This window comes from Pholcus phalangioides, unplaced genomic scaffold (assembly GCF_987345545.1).
Source record: "Pholcus phalangioides strain wild (caught in Gottingen) unplaced genomic scaffold, Ppha-v1.0 ptg000022l_1, whole genome shotgun sequence".
NCBI lineage: Eukaryota > Metazoa > Arthropoda > Arachnida > Araneae > Pholcidae > Pholcus > Pholcus phalangioides.
Window position 1 is genome coordinate 9,572,167 of NW_028301615.1, and position 17,930 is coordinate 9,590,096.

At 37.8% G+C, this 17,930-nt stretch overlaps 1 protein-coding gene and 1 long non-coding RNA gene across 3 annotated transcripts in view; both read right to left on the reverse strand.

The window, feature by feature from the left end:
• Positions 1–17,678, reverse strand: part of ND-13B (NADH dehydrogenase (ubiquinone) subunit ND-13B) — an 84,210-nt gene extending 66,532 nt beyond the window's left edge. Inside the window, exons 1-2 of one of the 2 annotated variants that reach the window (XM_089249362.1) lie at positions 17,553–17,678; positions 5,651–5,695 (exon numbers count right to left, since the gene is read on the reverse strand). In XM_089249362.1, coding sequence (XP_089105488.1) covers positions 5,651–5,695; positions 17,553–17,591 — 84 coding nt within the window. In that variant the 5' untranslated portion in view covers positions 17,592–17,678. The remainder of the gene's footprint in view (positions 1–5,650; positions 5,696–17,552) is intronic. The other variant, XM_089249363.1, reaches the window with a different exon arrangement.
• The window catches only part of LOC149069437 (uncharacterized), a 529,602-nt gene that overhangs the window by 179,623 nt on the left and 332,049 nt on the right, over positions 1–17,930 (reverse strand). The window lies entirely within an intron of this gene.

Sequence of the window (17,930 nt, forward strand, 5' to 3'; positions counted from 1 at the left end):
GCTAGAGGCGGTTTCTTGGTTTCTTCAACAAAAGTTGGCAGCGACTAGCATGCCAGTCGCCAACTGATTGAGTCACATTCGATATTTCGCCGCCAATATGCCAATTTCCTCATGTGAGGGCGTCTACTGAAATATGCCTGCTGGTTTTCTGGAAACGGTTTTTCTTATCAGTTGCCAGACTTCAGTTTCCCTGTGCGAGGAGGGCCTAAGAACTTCAGATTTCTTTTAAGAAATTCATTGCAACCCTACCTCTAAGCCACATAGGTAACCCTAGACCCACAATAAACACTTGGTCAGTGCAGACCAAATGTGGCCCTGAGGATTATGATGTGGCCTGGTCCTCTCAAACTTAATTTTGTAAAAATGAACAAAGCGGCACATTTACAGATCGCTTAAGTAACCCATGGCACAATTCCAGACCATTTAAGTGATCCATGGCACATTTAGAAATCCCTTGAGTATCATTTGGCACAGTTTAGAGCACTGGTGCGGCCCACCTTCTGATCCATGATTAGATTACTTAAGTGATCCGCAGCGTAATCATGGATCACTTGTATGACATATGGCACAAGTTCACAGCACTTAACACACAGCACAAGTTGGCGCATTTCCAGATCACTAGGATCTGCTAAGTATTTGAAAATCACTGAAGTGGCTCTATAGGGGACTCAATAGGGAGAATGTTAGTTCAGGTGCCCACAAACTAGTGAAAAGTTTTACTCGTTTATGGCGCACAGAGTAAGATGCCATTAAGAATATTTCATATTTTTATAAAGAGTTTGGTTGATGACATAAGCATCATCCAAACCCCTCCGCTCCCCTTGTCATTGAAAGTCAGCAAATCAGCACCCCTCCCCCCCCCATCGATGCTGACGTAATACTTGAATTTGAATGGCCCCTAACATAAAGACACCCAAAAGTTATTTTCTGAAAGTTGAAAAAAAAGTGGGTTCAACTAGCAGCTAATCGGCTCGTCTCCCCCACCTCCTGTAGTGGCTCGGGCTGCGTAAGAACAAATCCTACTTTCGAGCAACATTATAGAAATTTTGCGCATCATGATTAGTTAAAGTTAGTGATGAACCAATACGTCACTCAGTGAAATTCTTGGCGAAGTTGAGCAGTGGTTTTTTCTCTATCTCTTTATTTTTGCATGTGGTTTCGGGCAGTTTTTTTGACTTCTCAAATTTCATTGTTTTATTTTATTACTTTCAAAAAGGCTTGAATTAAATTATTTAATATTACTTATATTTAGTGATACAGGCTCTGTCCCCCCTAAAGCTGAGTTTTCCTAGGAGCAGGTTTTCTGTGCCGCGCGCAACGTGAATCACCCAGCGCGACATTCCGTCCACTCACTAATAAGAAAACCAGTAAGACTGTTTACCTACAGAGCGCAATATGGCTAACGACAGCGCTTTACGTCGAGCATAATTGGCAGACTGCTTCTGGAGTAGTTAAATACGTTGTTTCATCTATCTTCTCTTTATTTTTGTGTTGTATTCTCTTTCCCTTCCCTTCAAACCAGAGCATGCAGCCGATAGAGTAGCTGGCGCCAGGGTTATATGCGGCCGTTCAAGTATTACGTCAGCAAATTTTTAGCCAGTGCGGTTCTACATCACTTAAGTGACCCTCGATACTGCTCCAGATTACTTAAGTGATCCGCGGCATAATAACGGATCACTTGAGTGATGTGTGGCACAGTTCCACAGCACTTAAGCAGCCCGGAAACATTGATAGATCACTTAGATCCACGAAAAATTTAGAGATCAATAAAGTGGCTCTGTAGGGCATTTATCAATGGGGGGAATTCAAGTGTCCACAAACTATCAAAAGGTTTTTCTCGTTTTTGGTGGACCGAGTAAGATGCCATTACGAATATTTCATATTTTAATAAAGGGTGGTTGATGACGTAAGCATTATCCAAGCCCCCCTTCCTTGTCATCAAAAGTCAGAAAATCGGAAACCCCCTCCCCCCATCGATGCTGATGTAATACTTGAATGGCCCCTATCCTGTATAGCCGTCCTGAGCTGATGGGCCATGCTTGGAAAACACAAATGTGTAGCGTGATTATGTAACACATTTCTGCCGAAGCAAGATGATTCAGTTCGGTTCATGCAGCGCAAAAAGCCTACTCCTAGGAAAACCTGGCTTTAGGGATGAACGCTCGTTACGGGATCCAGGGAGAGAAACCTGGCCTCTCATGGAATCTCTCGCGTGTTAACAGAGTCTGTCCCTCCCCCTTTTTTGCCTTCTTATTTATGGCAACCAATCTGCGAAACAGAATTCCCACTGAACTTCAGTTTTTAGCACTTTGACTATAAGGCGGGGTGATGAAAAGATAAACTTGTCATCATCCCCTACTCCAGTGGAACTTAATTTTTTTTCTCTTCTTTTTTCAATAGCAAGTTGTGATATGAATAAAACACGTCAAAAAGGAAGGGAAAGCAGTGAAATTTCTCAGAATTTTTGTAGTGAGATATCGGCTGTAAACAAAAGGGAGGGTTAAACTAGGAATAGTAGGAGAGAATTGTGGTAAAAAAGGATGATTGCGACGAAAATAGGAAAATTGGAGGACATTTCTAAAAAATAGGAGAGCTGCGAGGTCTGCAGTTGTATGCTGTAATCAATTTCTCAGCTTAGAATGAATGAATGCAAAAAAGATGAGGAAATTCTGTTGAGTTCTGCAGAACTTGAAAGGGTGCTGAAGAGCATTTTGACTTATCTAGGCTACCAAGTTCATCAGATACCTTGCTGCCAAGATTAGGAAGCTCCTTCCACGATGGAAAAAACAGCAGGAAGAAATAGATTTCTTCCACTAAATGTGGAAGAAATGGAAAACTGATTTCTAAAAAATTACTTTCTTTCATACACATGCAATCATAATCTAAATTTACTGCTGTTACAGGAGGATTTTATCAATGGTAAAATGTTAATATAGTATTCGTTTTAAAAGGTTTTATTAGTTGTATATTTGAATAAAAAGTTCTTTATTTATTAACTTCAAATTACTTTTACTAACAGGAAATACGAAATCACAAGAAAGAACCTCGTTTATCTGAACATCAATTTTCCAAACAACTGATTGAGTATTCAAGAAACTTTTAATTATTTACCGTAAGTTCTGGTAAAGACGGTACTGGGATATATTAGCCACATCTAAAAACATTACCGCAAAAAAAAGTTTTAATGAAAATAACACTACTTTTTTACACGTCGAACCCTCGTGTAAGATGCACAAAATTTTCGTCAAAGAATTAAAAAAAAAAGAATGAATAAAATTATTTTGTAAGTTTCGCTTATGTGTTCTGTGGTCCCCCCCCCCACCTTCGTAATTTTTTTTACTATTACTGATTTTAAAAAAATGAATGAATAAGTAAACATCAAACGTTTCCCTGGAGTAGAGTATTTACAGAATTTATTGGAATCCCACAAAATTAGAAGACTAAAAAAATGTTATTGGACAGGCTGCGACTTTGAATCCGCCATGAGAGCTGTTGATTAACTTTAAAGTTATATAAGCCACAACTTTATCACGGAAAATTGTGGTAAAAGAATTTTTTTTAACACAAATGAGCTTTACTAGATATTTCCATGTAATGTTACAAGCTCGTATATAATTTCATTATTTTCAATCAAATACTCACTTGTGAACTTAAAAATGTTGATAATCGAGATTTTCATGTAATAATATTGATATAATTATATCTTTGAAATACAAATACAAGGCCACAACAGGCAAAATGCCCAACAAGATAAAAAGATTCCCATAACAAATATGGATGTCATTGTATTTATAAAATACAACAACCCAATTAGAAATACAATTACAAAAACTAGAAACTTTTGATTGAAATAATGATCTTTGTAGGAATTGAAAAAAAGAGAAAGAAATCTGAAAATAATAATTTCTCATTTTTCTCCAGGAAATCTAAGGAAACTGATTTAATGGGCTTCATGAGCCTTTAAAAACTCAGTGAGGCCATTGTGTTATAGGCCATTATTTACCTACAATAGACCTATTCATGTTGTCGAGTTATTGTTGCGGTGAGAGGATCTCCATTCACCGAAAATCTGGCTCCCTGCTGTTGAGAAGTGGGGGAAAGCATCGTCTTTCCTGGACAGACCCTGCCTATTTTCAAAGGTTTTATCTGAATATACGTAGCTGTCGATGGATTAAATAGAATTTTGCCGCCCCCCACCCCCACCCTATAAATATCATCAGGTTCATATTTTATTGTCTTGAACATAGATCACACTTTGCTTTATAACATAATTCTCAAAATTAATCTGCGTTTGCAAATGATGTGTACAGCAGGTGCATTTCGAAATAGACCCACGATGTGTTATGATGAACACAACTTTGCGTGCTTTAGAAATTGCAAAATAGTTATTTCTGTGTTTTAACTGGCAAATAAATACAAATATTAATTTAATAGAAAGGTTTGGGAAATATAGACAGGTACTAACAATATTTCTTTGAGATAAGTTGTAGAATGTGGGGGAAAAAAATTCTGTGGATTTTTTCTGACTTATTTCTAAAGTATCTTCGAATAAAAATGCATTTTTAAGAAGAAACTAGTAACATTAAAAAAACACACTTATAACATCAACAGAAATGACATTCCAAAATATTAATGCTTTTGGGAAATTTTGTGGTCAAAGGGTAATTTTTCAAATATTGTCAAGTTTTTATTGAAAACTCTGACCCTAATTGATACTTGAAAATAATGTTGAATTATAAGTATAAACTCATGTATTCTAGTGCTCAATTCTTAGCTAATTCAACCTTTTTCTATAATATTAAGAAAAAATATAATAGCAATGTGGGTCAAATATATAACATATCAGCATTACAGTGGGTGGTGCTGCTGGAAAACTATTTACAGGGAAGATGGGTTTCGAGGATGGCTCGATGACATCACAAGTCTCAGGGCGAGGCTTTCTGCTTTAGCTGGTGTTGGCTCTGGGCACCACAACAGTTGCCTCAGCCTAGTTGTGAGGGCCAGCCTCTTCCGTTTCTTAGTACTGGGTACGAAAGGGATAATTTCAAATGAAGTTCATGAATTTTATAAATATGGAAGAAATCATATGGAATTTAACTGCTCTTACCCCGACTTAAGAAGATTTTTGCTGTGATTGCGTTTTGCATATATAGCTTTGTGTAGAATTTTTGTATTTTGCATAATTTTTGTTACTTTTGTGTACTTTATCATGTGTAGTCGTATTTTCTATTCTCTGCTAATTTTTATTTTTACTGCAAGCTGTAATTGGGTTTTAAACCTGTAGCTTTTTATTTTAAATAAATATGACAGAGGATTAAATGAAGAACTAGAAAGAAATTAAAATTACCAGAGGGCTCATAAATTTTATAAAAAAAATTATTTCTTTATTATTTATATATTTAGTCTTGGAAGCGGTTTATAAAATTTTTTTAGGAATGACCCATACACAGGGAAGAGATATCTCATACCTTTAAGTTAAGAGATAAAACAGAATCTGAAAATTAAATGAAAACATTAAATGTTTCAGGAAAGGGTGTGAGAATCTTCATTTGTACAACTTCCCCATTTATATGATGTTTTGCCGTGGCCTATTGAAAGTCATACAGTTAGACAGAGTAGTTGATTTCAAAGAGTAATAATAAATACTTACTTGATGTGGATACTTGGCAACCGGTAAACCAGTAAGATTTGTAGTCTAGAAAATATACAAGTCAAATAAGTTTTATTGGAAAAAAACACAAACAATACAACATTCCTTTCATGAAACAGTATGAAGCACAATGACATGTAGAGGCGTCATGAGTGTTTCAAACCTGAGGGTGCTCTCTTTGAGCGTTAAGTGGGGAATAATACATGAGAGAGATTCTGAGAGTGCTTGGACACATACAAAATTACTTGGAGAACTTACTCAAACAACACCAGCTCCGACACCACTGCTGACCACAGCAGTCCAGTTCAGGGGTTGAGAACTTTTAGGTCTCCACCTAATAGGTCTCCTTTCCCTAATCACAGCTCCCCCACAGTAGTTTAACAAAGAATCTCTTCAAAAACTTTTGATGCCCTGAAAAAGTGCACCAGGCCGCGGTAGTGCACAGTTCGAGAATCGCTGGTCTAGTTGATCAGTTAGAAATGAAACTAAAACAAACCTCCTCTTACTCTAGTCTACTTGCTTACACCAATTTAAGACAGGGCCAGACTTGGAGACAAATTGGGTCATTAAGGCAGTCTCATGTAACTACTCATTGAGAATTAATAGCAAAAAATTTGATCACTTGTGGTTGAAACTGGTCTTCCGCTTGAACAATTAGATTTCACCACAGAGTTCCACACAGTTCCCGCTCTCAAATCTGACCCCTTTTACCCAGCTCATGTATCTGCAGGTCATTTCAAATTTTAAGCAGTTCTACACCATAGAACTTCTCCAAAGATGTTTTGCAATAGTTTCTGATATAGAACTAACAACAAACACTCAATGACCTCGGAAAACGTCATTTCAATTCCATCCCTCATTGCATACTTCTTATTGGCATAGCTTGGCAGCAAGAAACTTACAGAACCATCAATCTGGCTTGGAGGATATTGTGGTCAGATTGTGTTGCAGGAAGAGATTTTGAGGTCTTTGACACTGAGATTATGGATATTAACTAGCTGTTACCCAGAGCTTTGCTCGGATGAATTTGGTAATCTAAAAATTACTTTGAAATGAAGTATTGTCTGAGGCTTTCATGGCCAGTGTTCAATGACTTGCAAGCGGTTTCCGGGCGATTCGGCTATGGTCTAGGACATTTTCTTCCTAACATTTTGCCCACATCTGTGGCAGGCATCTTATGAGGTCAAACGGACGTAGGTCTCCGCGAAAAGCAAGAAATGCTTTGTACATCAAGTATCATCGACGTGTTTGCTATATGCACTTCTGAAACTTGATCAGCAGTAGAAAAACAACATTAGATAGCTTGTGTGCATGTGTTGTGCTCTGATTGGTTGTGTGTGGTGTCGAGTAGTGATTGGCTGTCTAGGTCATTTCCTCTGACTCTAATCGGCGGCACATCTCGGCTCTGCGCCGATGAAGTAATGGGACCCAAGTGGGATGCACCTTCATCATCTCCTAATTTTGATTTATGTTATGGTGCTTGAATATTTCAATGGCTTCTCTATGAAGACGAGCATGGTGGTGCACCACGGACAATATTACTCGGCTGTTTTCAAATTTAATTTTGTGACCGGTTTCCCACATTTTTCTGCAATGGCTGAACTTTCTATTTTTACAACAAAAAGAAGTATTGCTACAAGAATAAAGGAACGCCAGAGAAGCAGCCGCCTAGGAAAAATTTGTGTATATAGCCCACCATAAATCCGACTTTTCCTAGAGAGTGAGGGATTAGGTCAAGTGAATGGCCTAGAGAGTTTGCAAGCATATGAATGATAACAAGAGTCACCCATGTGAGTATCCAAAAGAACAACCCAGAGCACGTACAAACATGAGAATGATCAAAATAGTGACCTAGAAAGTGTGAAACGACGTCAGTGAGTAACAAAAAGAGTGGTCCAAGAAAGTGTGACCTATAGAAGAGTGGTTCTCAAACTTTGGGCAAGCCGTGGTGTATTCAGGGCTCCCACTCAAAAAATTAGAAAAAGTAATGAAAAGCGGGACTAAAAAGTAGGACGGAGATGGTACCCGCCCCCCCATAACATAACATAATCATAGTATAATAAAAAAAAATTTAAATAAATATTTTTTTTATAGTACTATTTCAGTATTTAGAAGACACCAACGAATAAGGCAAATACACAAAAAATAATTAAAAGTCCTAATGCATTTCAACACCAATGGGTGCCGTCTTCAGAGGAAAAAATTTAACCACTAGTGTCGCTGACCGAGTTTCCCATTTGGGTTGAATACCAAATCTTCACGCTCGGTTGCTCAGCGGAAGAAGTACGTCTGTTCACTTCAAACGTCGTGGTCAGAATGAAGCTGTGAGCCTGCGTGAGATACTAATGCAGCGTCCTGATTGGACCTTTGCGGAATAGTGCTATCCGATTGGTCCATTCGAATTTTCTTGTAATTCCCGCTCAAAATGAATTTAAGCCATGGTGTTGCGATCGGGGGTGTAGATTTATTATCGTTCACTAGTATATTTTTGAAGGCCCGAATATATGTGCCTTCGTAGAAATCTAGATCAACTGTGGGCTTGACTTTGTGAAAAACTCTCGCTTCTTGAAATTTGAATTTGTGGCCTTCTTGCCAACAGTGAGCGGCGATGGTCGATTTTTCACATTCCTGATTCTTAACACAGCGAGCGTGTTCATTTAATCTTGCTTTTATGGGTCTCCTTGTCTGTCCTATATAACCAAGAGAGCAATCACCACATGGAATGTAATAAATGCCCCATTGTTTATTCTCCGGTATAGCATCCTTAGGGGGCATGAAACCAAAGTTTTTAGTGGGCACATCTATGGTTGTTAAACTTTTTAAGAATCGGTTTGATCTTCAGTGAGAGCACTGGATCGTAGGATATGACTACACTTTCTCTGAGTGGTCTCTCTGTAATATTTTCTAGAGTGGTTCCTCGTGCCGGTTTCAAGAATTTTCTACTTAATTCGTCAACGATCTTGGTGTTGAAGTATCCTATAAGATTGACTCATGAAAAAGCAAAATGACAGAAATGCAAATTGCAGGTTGCAAAAATAATTTCTGGCCAAAACAAGGTACTAAGAACCACCGATAATTCTTTTTCTGTCCCTCCTCACGATATAAATTACATTCTTTATTTTTTGGAGTCTTCCAAAGTGCAGAGGTGGAAGACCCAACTCTCTTCAACAATGCACAGAAAATTATAAAGACATGCATGCTTTTCTCAAGAATGATGCTCTTTCAAAAGCACAGTGTAAAATGTGTAAATTACAAGATCCAATGTAAATAAGTCAAGGTGAACTGGATGGTTTTACTGCACTTTTTTAAAGGGATTCTTTTACATTTTACTGTTCAATACCAGTGTAATCATTTTTGACAAATGAAGCACTTTCGTTGCTAGCTCTTTGCTGAGCATTGTAAATATTGTTTATGCCTCAGCATGCCCTAAAAATACAAAAGAGAATTGAATGCTACAAACCTAGAATAGGCCTATGTATCCAACTGCATTGTACTGCAAACTGTTGTTTCACCAATGTTTGTAATTTTGAATGATGAATGCTAGTTACTGTCCAAGACCATGAAGTAGTAAATACAAAATTATTTTTCCCATCCAGACAGAAGTTTTAATGACTACTTTAGTTGTTGAACTCAAATTACGCAAAAGAAAAATTAATAAACCAAATGGGCCACATACACTCCCCTCCCCCAAATAACCTTAAAAACGATACAATTTTTACTTTGGCAGAATCATTAATTGCAATCTAACCTAAATTATTTTTAGGTTTTGCACAAAGTAGTAATACTTGGCATTATATCTATGATACCCTTCTCAATAAAAATAAATTACCGAAATTTTGTTGATAGGATTTGGTAGGAAAAGTAGGACAAAACCAAAGCCCTGCGTATTTGATTACATTTAGTGAGTAGAAGACCTGATCATACATGCGACATAAAAGAAGTAAACAGGAAAAAATTAAACAAATTACTCATGGCCCAGTTTACTGATGTCGGGGTCCAGTACCCAGCCATGACCTGGCAGTTAAAAAACACTGATCTAGAGTCTGTGTAAGCATGAGTGACCTACAAAGTCATGGGACAGACCAAAATAGTGCCCTAAAGCAGTGTTAACCCAAAAGAATAATTTTGAAGAGTAATTTCACTCTTAAAAATTATTAAAAGTATTTTAGGGTATTTTTCTTTAATTATTATCAGTGAGAAGTAACTCTATTTAAAAAAAAATTACCTAAAATTCTGAAGGATTAATTGAGGAATATTTTAATTCCTAACAAAATTTGAATTTTAATAAATGAATCATGTATTTATACATATTGGCAAACACTGGCTACAACAGTCATTGACAAATAAAAAATAATTTAGGTACCAGCCAAATTTCTTGGGAGCAAAGCATGTTTTCTTTCAAAAAAAACAGCCCTAAATAATGTATTTTTCAACTTTTTTGGGGCTTAATGATCTGTTCCGATGTTGAAAGATTATTATGAAATCATAAAATTTTATGCCATCCTTATGACCAGAAGAGCCCTTAGAGGTGAGCAAAAGGTGCGGTTGCCTGGACTGACTTAGGCCCTCCTCACACGGGGAAACTAAAGTTCGGTAACTGATAAGAGAAACCGTCTCCCTTAGACCAGTACGTATATCGCTCTAGACGCCCTCACATGAGGAAATTAGCGTCTTGGCGACGAAATATCGAAAGCGACTCGGTCACTTGGCGACTGACATGCTAGCCGCCGCCAACTTTTGTTGAAGAAACTAGAGAAACTGCCTTTGGCATTCCTTCATATTTTCGTCATGCGAGTTAGCACTCATATTGAAAAACAATCCAGAGTATATATAATAAATTATCAGTTGAAAGGATATAATGAAATTTCTTCAGAATTTCAGTTCACAGGTAAATACACGATTTCTATATTTAAATTGATATTATTTTGAAATTATAATGAAATCAGGGGCGTGGGAATTGTTTCGAAACTGTGGGTGCTCGTCTTTAGTTTTATATCGGAAAGTTTATTACCGTGGGTGCTTGAGCTTGCACCCCTGGCTCTGACGCCACTGAATGGTAAACCAGGACTGTCATTTCAACTTTTTTCGGGGGGGGGGGGCAAAGAACATATACTCACTTTATGTACGTATATATACTATTTATAGTGTATTTTTGAAAGCCGGTGGACAATAGCCCCCTGATCCCTTAGATGATGGGTCCGTGGTAAACACATGGGCCCACCCAGACACTCCCCTGCGGGGGCGATTTCAAAAGAAGATGGAGCATCACAAAAATTATATCTGGTAAAAAATTTCAGGAATAACCAAATGAATTTGCCAAGTAGGATCTCAGAAAAAAGAAATAATGGCTGGGAGCCCCCATGTTGCTCTTAAGACGACCCTGGATAAGAACCTGCAGAAAATTTCAAAATACTGTCTACTTTTACATGTACCTAAACAAGCACGTGTTCCATAGGGATGGTCCCCGATTTTCCCCCTTGCTTGGAATGTCTATAATCTAGGTCATGTACACGCACATCTGTGTGTGGGAGTATTCGGGGAAAATCATTCCCTGAAACATAAACAACAATTCATGTGTTGTTTGTCTCTAGTTTTGCCTATAGTTTATTTTTTGCCTCTGGGAACCAGCTTTCGCCGTTTCATCTCATGAAACTACTTAAAATTCTGCATGACAATATTTTATATTTTAACTAATAAACAATAAAAATATATTAAATCCAACATATGTAGGTACTGAAAGGCACATTTATAGGGGGAAAAACAGACGAATTTTTTTCCAAATGAAATGAAATTATACTAAAAAATTATCTAATTTTTACCATTTTATTGTCATTTCAAAATGATATCAATTTAAATAATGAAATTTTGTATTTACCTGTGAGCTGAAATTCTGCAGCAATTTCACGTATAATAGAAATTATTTTTCTTATTTATTTGCTTCGATTTTTCCTAACCCGGTTAACAAGATAGTACCGGAAGATAAGAAGGAAAACTAATAGACTGTGCTGTTTTTACTCAGTTTCCCGGGCTTTGAATATTTTTTTAGTAGCACCGTGTGAGGGAGAACGGGCAACTCGACTCGTTCTAGTCAACTCGACTCGTTCTAGTCAACTCAACTCTCAAGTTGAAGCAACTCGAGCTCGATTTTAGTTTCCCCGTGTGAGGAGGGCCTTACTGTAAGTGTCGGGCCTCGGCAACTAATTTGAAGAGGTAATAAATTATTTCATAAATTCTGAATCAATTTCTGGAATGACCTATTCGGAGTTTTCATCAATTATGGAATTACTTTTTGTTCTGAACTTTTATCAATTTTATTATTATTTCTTGCACTAATTCTGGATTTCCACGGGTGCTGCCATTATTTCTTTTCCCTATTTTCCAATTTTCATGGGTGCTGGAATTGTTAGAAGAATGAGTGTGTGGATCCTATTAAGATATATTTATTACAGAAACATCACTACAAACTACAAAACACACATGACCATGGTTACAAGAGGAATGGGAAGATAAACAGTATCAGATCAGGGTATAAAAAGTACATTACACATGCTGCCATCTATCAGGCATTATTTACACTAACCCCCCATTAATGCAGTCTGTCTGAATTGTCTTAGTGGAAATTGTATGACAAGTCCCAGTTCTTTGCAAAGCTTTTGATGAGCTGGTCTTGACGGTCCTTTCGCCAGTAATCATATCTTGACTCTGGACATATCCAAGGAGTATGTCCCCTTCTCTGATCTTGGATCTAATATGATGATGCCTTACATCAATATGTTTAGTGCGAGGATGGAATTTTGGGTTCTCTGCAGATTTTATTGCAGATTGATTGTCACAATAAATCACAGTGGGTTTTTGATGTCCTTTCAATTTCAGCTCACACTTTATTCCTCTCAACCAGGCACGTTCCTGAGCTGCTGAATGAGCGTTCCTGAGACATATATTCAGCTTCAGTCAAATTGAGAGCTACATAGTTTGTTTTTATTGAATATTTAAAAATTACCTGCTAACCGTTAACCGTGATATACTTTAATGCTTTATTTGTGGCAACACATGTTTTATTTACTTTCGTTGTTTTGCATTCGTTAAGTTTGGACGGCTTGTTTTTGTGTATCCATTAAACTTCAATTCGTTTCTCTGCTCACTCGTACTTTAATAATTTGAATAGGTTATGGGTCCAGTGACCCTCCACTTCGTAGTGAGTTTGTTTAATGGTCATGTGTCTACGGTTGCGGAATTTTGACTTCGGAAACAAAATTTAGTATCTGTTTACTTTTCGAGCTAAGTTTCCAATTCAAGTGGGAAAATGGAGAAGCTTCATTCCATCGATAAGTTGGAAGGTATACAGAACTGGACAAGCTGGAAATCTGATGTGGAACTGCAGCTGACTATCCAAAAAGTGATGCCGGTCATTTCGGGACAAGTCACGTATCCTGCTTCGTTGGATGAAAATGCAACCGAGCCTGAACGCATGAAGTTTGCCGCTGATGTCAAAGCGTTTGAGGAGGCTGATGCTATTGCACAATATCTAATCGGGTCGAGTGTTCGTGGTGATTCAAAGCAGCATATTCTTACCCGCAAATCTGGCAGAGATATGTGGAATGCATTTCACACTTCATATGAACAGAAAAATTAGAGACGCTGGGACTTATTGTATTCATAGTAATTTAACTATACCAAGGATCCAGCTGACAATATCGCCTCCCATGTGTCAAAACTGCAACAAATTCGGCAAGATTTGCAAGAACAGCTCAAAGAAAATGTAAGTCTTCCTGTTTCAATGTTGCTGAATAGGATACCCAATACCCTTCTGATTGAGTATCTGGAGTTCCAAAATACTTGGGAGTCAGTTCCGCATAACGAAAGAAACGTACCGACTTTGACTGAACCTCTCAGGCTTCAGGAACAGAGACTTGAAAAACAGCGATCTAGCAGTTATGAACCGGGCAACAAAAGAGCAAGTTACTACAGAGGTCGGAACAAAGAAATAGATCCGTTATATTCTCCTCCTTGAACAAGATCGACGGCACATTATATGCAAGGTCGTAGTTCTCCCCCAGTAACTCGATCACGATCGAAAAATAGCTGAACCCTCCCATTTAAGACTTGGAAATTGGGCAAGAGTAGAAGACAGGAGCAATAAGATAATTGTGGACAAACGGAAGTGCATCAAGAATTCAACCCTCAGACGTCAAAAATAGAACAGATCAATCGTTAGCATTACTGATGAAGATTCAAGATCCTAATCATATATTGTCAATTGCGATTTTATTTTTATTTTTAGACGTAATAGATCCCGGCATGATGACGGGTGCGCACAGGATGCTTAAGACGAAGATTATCAAGTCATCTATTCTTCTTCGATTTCTATTAACGATTCAGATTTTATATACATCTGTTCGCAGACGGTGATTATGATTTATTATTCGCCTGTTGACGAGACAAAAAAAAAATTGCCTGGATTTTCCAGGCGTGCCCGACCTTCAGGAACGCTCTGATGTCTGTATCGGATGGGGAGCGGGGCACGTCTGGTAATAAAAGAAAAAAAAGTTCCGAACCGGGCACTGTAGCATTTATTGCAGAAAATGCTAGTTCGACGGCTAAGAAAAAGCTCGAAACTTCGAAAACTCAAAAGTCCAAGAAGAAACTAATGAAGCGCTACTCCTGCTGAAAAATAGGTCATATCAAAAAGAACTACCATTCAAGTAAAGACTATGAAACTTCTGACCAGAGTTCTCAGTGACAAGCATTCATGTCTGTCACAGATGTTAACAAGGACTGTTGGATAACTGATTCAGGGGCATCATCTCATCACAGACTCGTTCTGACTTCTCTTCATATGTTCCTTTTGATGAGCCAAAACCACTTCGTCTCTGTGATGGAACTTTCATGTATGCTGAAGGATACAGCACGATTGATGTAGAAATGCTGGTATGTGGGAAGTGGAAACCAGGTCAATTTAAAAATGCTTGGAATGTCCATAAATCTGACCAGAATCTGTTCTCATTGGGATCTGCTCTGAATCATGGTTTCATCGAAGTTGCTACACAAAGCACAAGAGAGTTCCGAAATGCAAAGCTGTTGGAATTCGTCAAGTCAGTAGTGTGTACAAGCTTTTGATGTGTGTCATAATTTCTAAAGCTTGTCTTGCTGTGAAAAATTCTGACATTCAACTGTGGCATGAGCGATTAGGTCACCAGAACAATCAACATGTGCAGAAATTCCTCAAAAGTAAAGGTATGGAGATTCAGTTTAGTCTAAATTTTTGTGATGCATGCGCATAAGGTAAAATCCATAGATTTAGTTTCGGTACCAGAACAACGAGGCCAAATACAGTTGGTGAACTGATCCATGCAGATGTCTGTGGGCCGATGCCTGAAAAATCGTTGGGTGGAAGCAGATATTATGTTGTATTCAAGGATGACTTCTCGAGGTACAGATCGGTATACTTCTTGAAAGCAAAGTCTGAAGTTCCTTCAAAGGTTAAACACTTTCTTGCTGAAGTACGAACTCAAGGTCATACTGTTAAAGAGCTACTGACTGATGGTGGTTCAGAGTTCAAGAATTCCGAAGTTGAATCCACTGTAAAAAAATTGGATTGATTCAATGAAACTCAATGCCATACACACTAGAGCAAAATGGAGCAATTGAGTGGGAAAATCTGATTCTTAAGGAAGCCGCCAGGACTATGCTACATGCCAAAGAATTGCCAGAAAAGCTATGGGCAGAAACTGTTGATACCGCAGCCTATGTTATCAACCAAACTGGACCAAGTAGTATTGAGGAAAAATCTCCTTATGAACTGTGGTATAACACACTGAGTCAACATTCAGTCACTTATGTGTGTTTGGTGTTGAATGTTTTGTGCATGTTCCAAAACAGGAAAGAAAAAGTTTGATAAGAAAGCTCAGAAAGGATATTTTGTTGGGTATTATGATAAAAATGGCTACAGGGTATGGATACCCAGTAAAGATGAAATAGTGCTTTCAAAAGACGTGTTCAAGAATGAACACAATGTGTTCTATAGCTGCATAGTTCGCAGAATTAAAGATCCTGCCCTGCGACCTGCTTCTCCCTAGGACGACCCTGCTTATGACTCTTTAGTAAGCAAAAACAAATTTTAGGTGCCAATACCAGAGTGCACGCTAAAAATCATCATGGTCCTGCAAATATGTTTATTAATTTTACACTGGTTCCTATAGAAATTATTTCGGTTTGCAAGAAATTAATTTCACAAATGGGCTTCAGGATTACGTTCTCAAACTGAGAGTTTTGACTGCATTGTATTTTCACTGTTCCTAACTAAAACTGTAATTGTTCAAAATAAATAACAAGATAAAACTGTATTCATGTTAACCAGGTAAACAGAATGAATGCATATTTTATTCAAGCTGTTTTGTGATAAACTCCAAGTTTCAACTGAATTTTTATTCCTTCGCAGATTAACAGTGATTTTTACATCTGTGATTAGGGCCGCAACTGGGGGTGAGCAGGGGGCTGATGGAATGCACTTTGTGTTGGCGTTGTTGAATGGTTTACTTGGATTTTTCAATGATAAATTGTGTAGATAAATATTTAGATTCAAAAAATTTTAATTTTAGAATTTTATTAAATATAATTTGAATATTTTGAATTGAAATATAGAAAAAAATTATGACGGTGTACAGAAATATTTTTAAACGGTTTAATTTCTATGCCACAACAAAAGGAGGCCACCTGCCAGAAACTATCCCTTTTCCTGTTCACCTTCTCTTATGGCCATAATGAGGAGATAGATTCAAAGTTCTGGGGGCACACACACATTTTTCACATTGGTGGGGGGGGGGCTGTATCTCCACTCATGACTGCCCGCCACTCTGAAAAAAAAATTTCCCCCCCTTCTCTATTTTTCTCACTGCGCCTTTTTTCTTTTTTTAATTTCTTCACAGATGTTACTTCTATGGGCTTTTCAAAGAGGTGACAAATACAGTAGGAATTCGATAATCATGCTGTTCGTTCATCCGTCCCATCCAGTAAATTGGGCATTTTTTAGGTGGGTTTTCTTCAAACATGGAAGGGGGGAAACATTTCACTATGTCTGTGTGCAGAATTTACATTATTCAAATGGGTTTTTTAACTAACTTTAAGTAATCCTGCGATTTTCATAATTTGGCACGTTCTGGTCTGATATATGTCGGATTAGCAAGAGTAGTCTACTGTAGAACACATTCCAAGGAAAAGAAGCCGGAAGACAGCCATTCCCCAGGAGATACGGGGATCCAGCATCAAAGGTGAAGTCGACTAATCTAATGCATATGATGTGTATAGGTGAATTGACATCATCATCATGCCCCCCTCCAGACTTCCAAGTCTATCTCCGCCTATGCATGCCACCAGGGGCACAGCCAGAAATTTCATTGGGGGGGGGGGGGGAGACAGAACAATGGATTTGGCTATCTTTTTCTCTTTTTTCGGTCATTTTCTCACATTTCGGGGGAGGGGGGCAAACCCCCTTCGCTACGACCTTGCATGCCACCGTCCCTCATTTTAATCAAAGGCGGGGCGAATGACGAAAGGAAAAATTAATTTCTTCAGTCATACCGAGATATCCTATCCCGTGGATTTATCTTCAATTCACTCATAGCAATATATATTCACTTATATTATATGGGAATAGGTTTACACCACATTTCACGTTTTTTGTTTAGTGTTTTACTTCTGCATGCAAAGAGAAAAGCAGACAGAGCAGGGCATCATCCTCGGATCTCCATATCTGAGCACTTGTGCTCGTACAATGTGAAGGAAATTTGTGCATGCTTGCGCAAAAAAGACTAAACATGCATACTTGCAGTTACGTGTGTTAAAGACCGCCTTAATAGAAAAAAAATTGTGATAAAATTTGAATGAAAATCAAATTTGCACTTACTTTCTTCAGCATTGAAGCCATATTTCTCTGCACTTGCATGGTTGGCGATAATTGGCAATGTCCCGTATTTTGGAATCCCAATTTACTGTATTTCTTTCGACGAAATATGGTCAGCTTATGCTAAAAGCACGCAAAATTGCCAACTCGTGCTAAAATCACAGAAAATTTGCCAATCGTGGGAAATGAAGTGCTACGGCCAATTGCAGTGGATTTAAAAAAAAGACACATGTGTATGATAAACATTCCTATTTGTAGTCGCGATTATCGTAGCGTAATTTCTGAGTTTAGAAGATAATTTTAATTAGTTGGTTTGAAGAATAAAATGAAGAAAAAAAATCAAGTTTACTTTATTGAAAATACGTGAAAAACCGAGACATT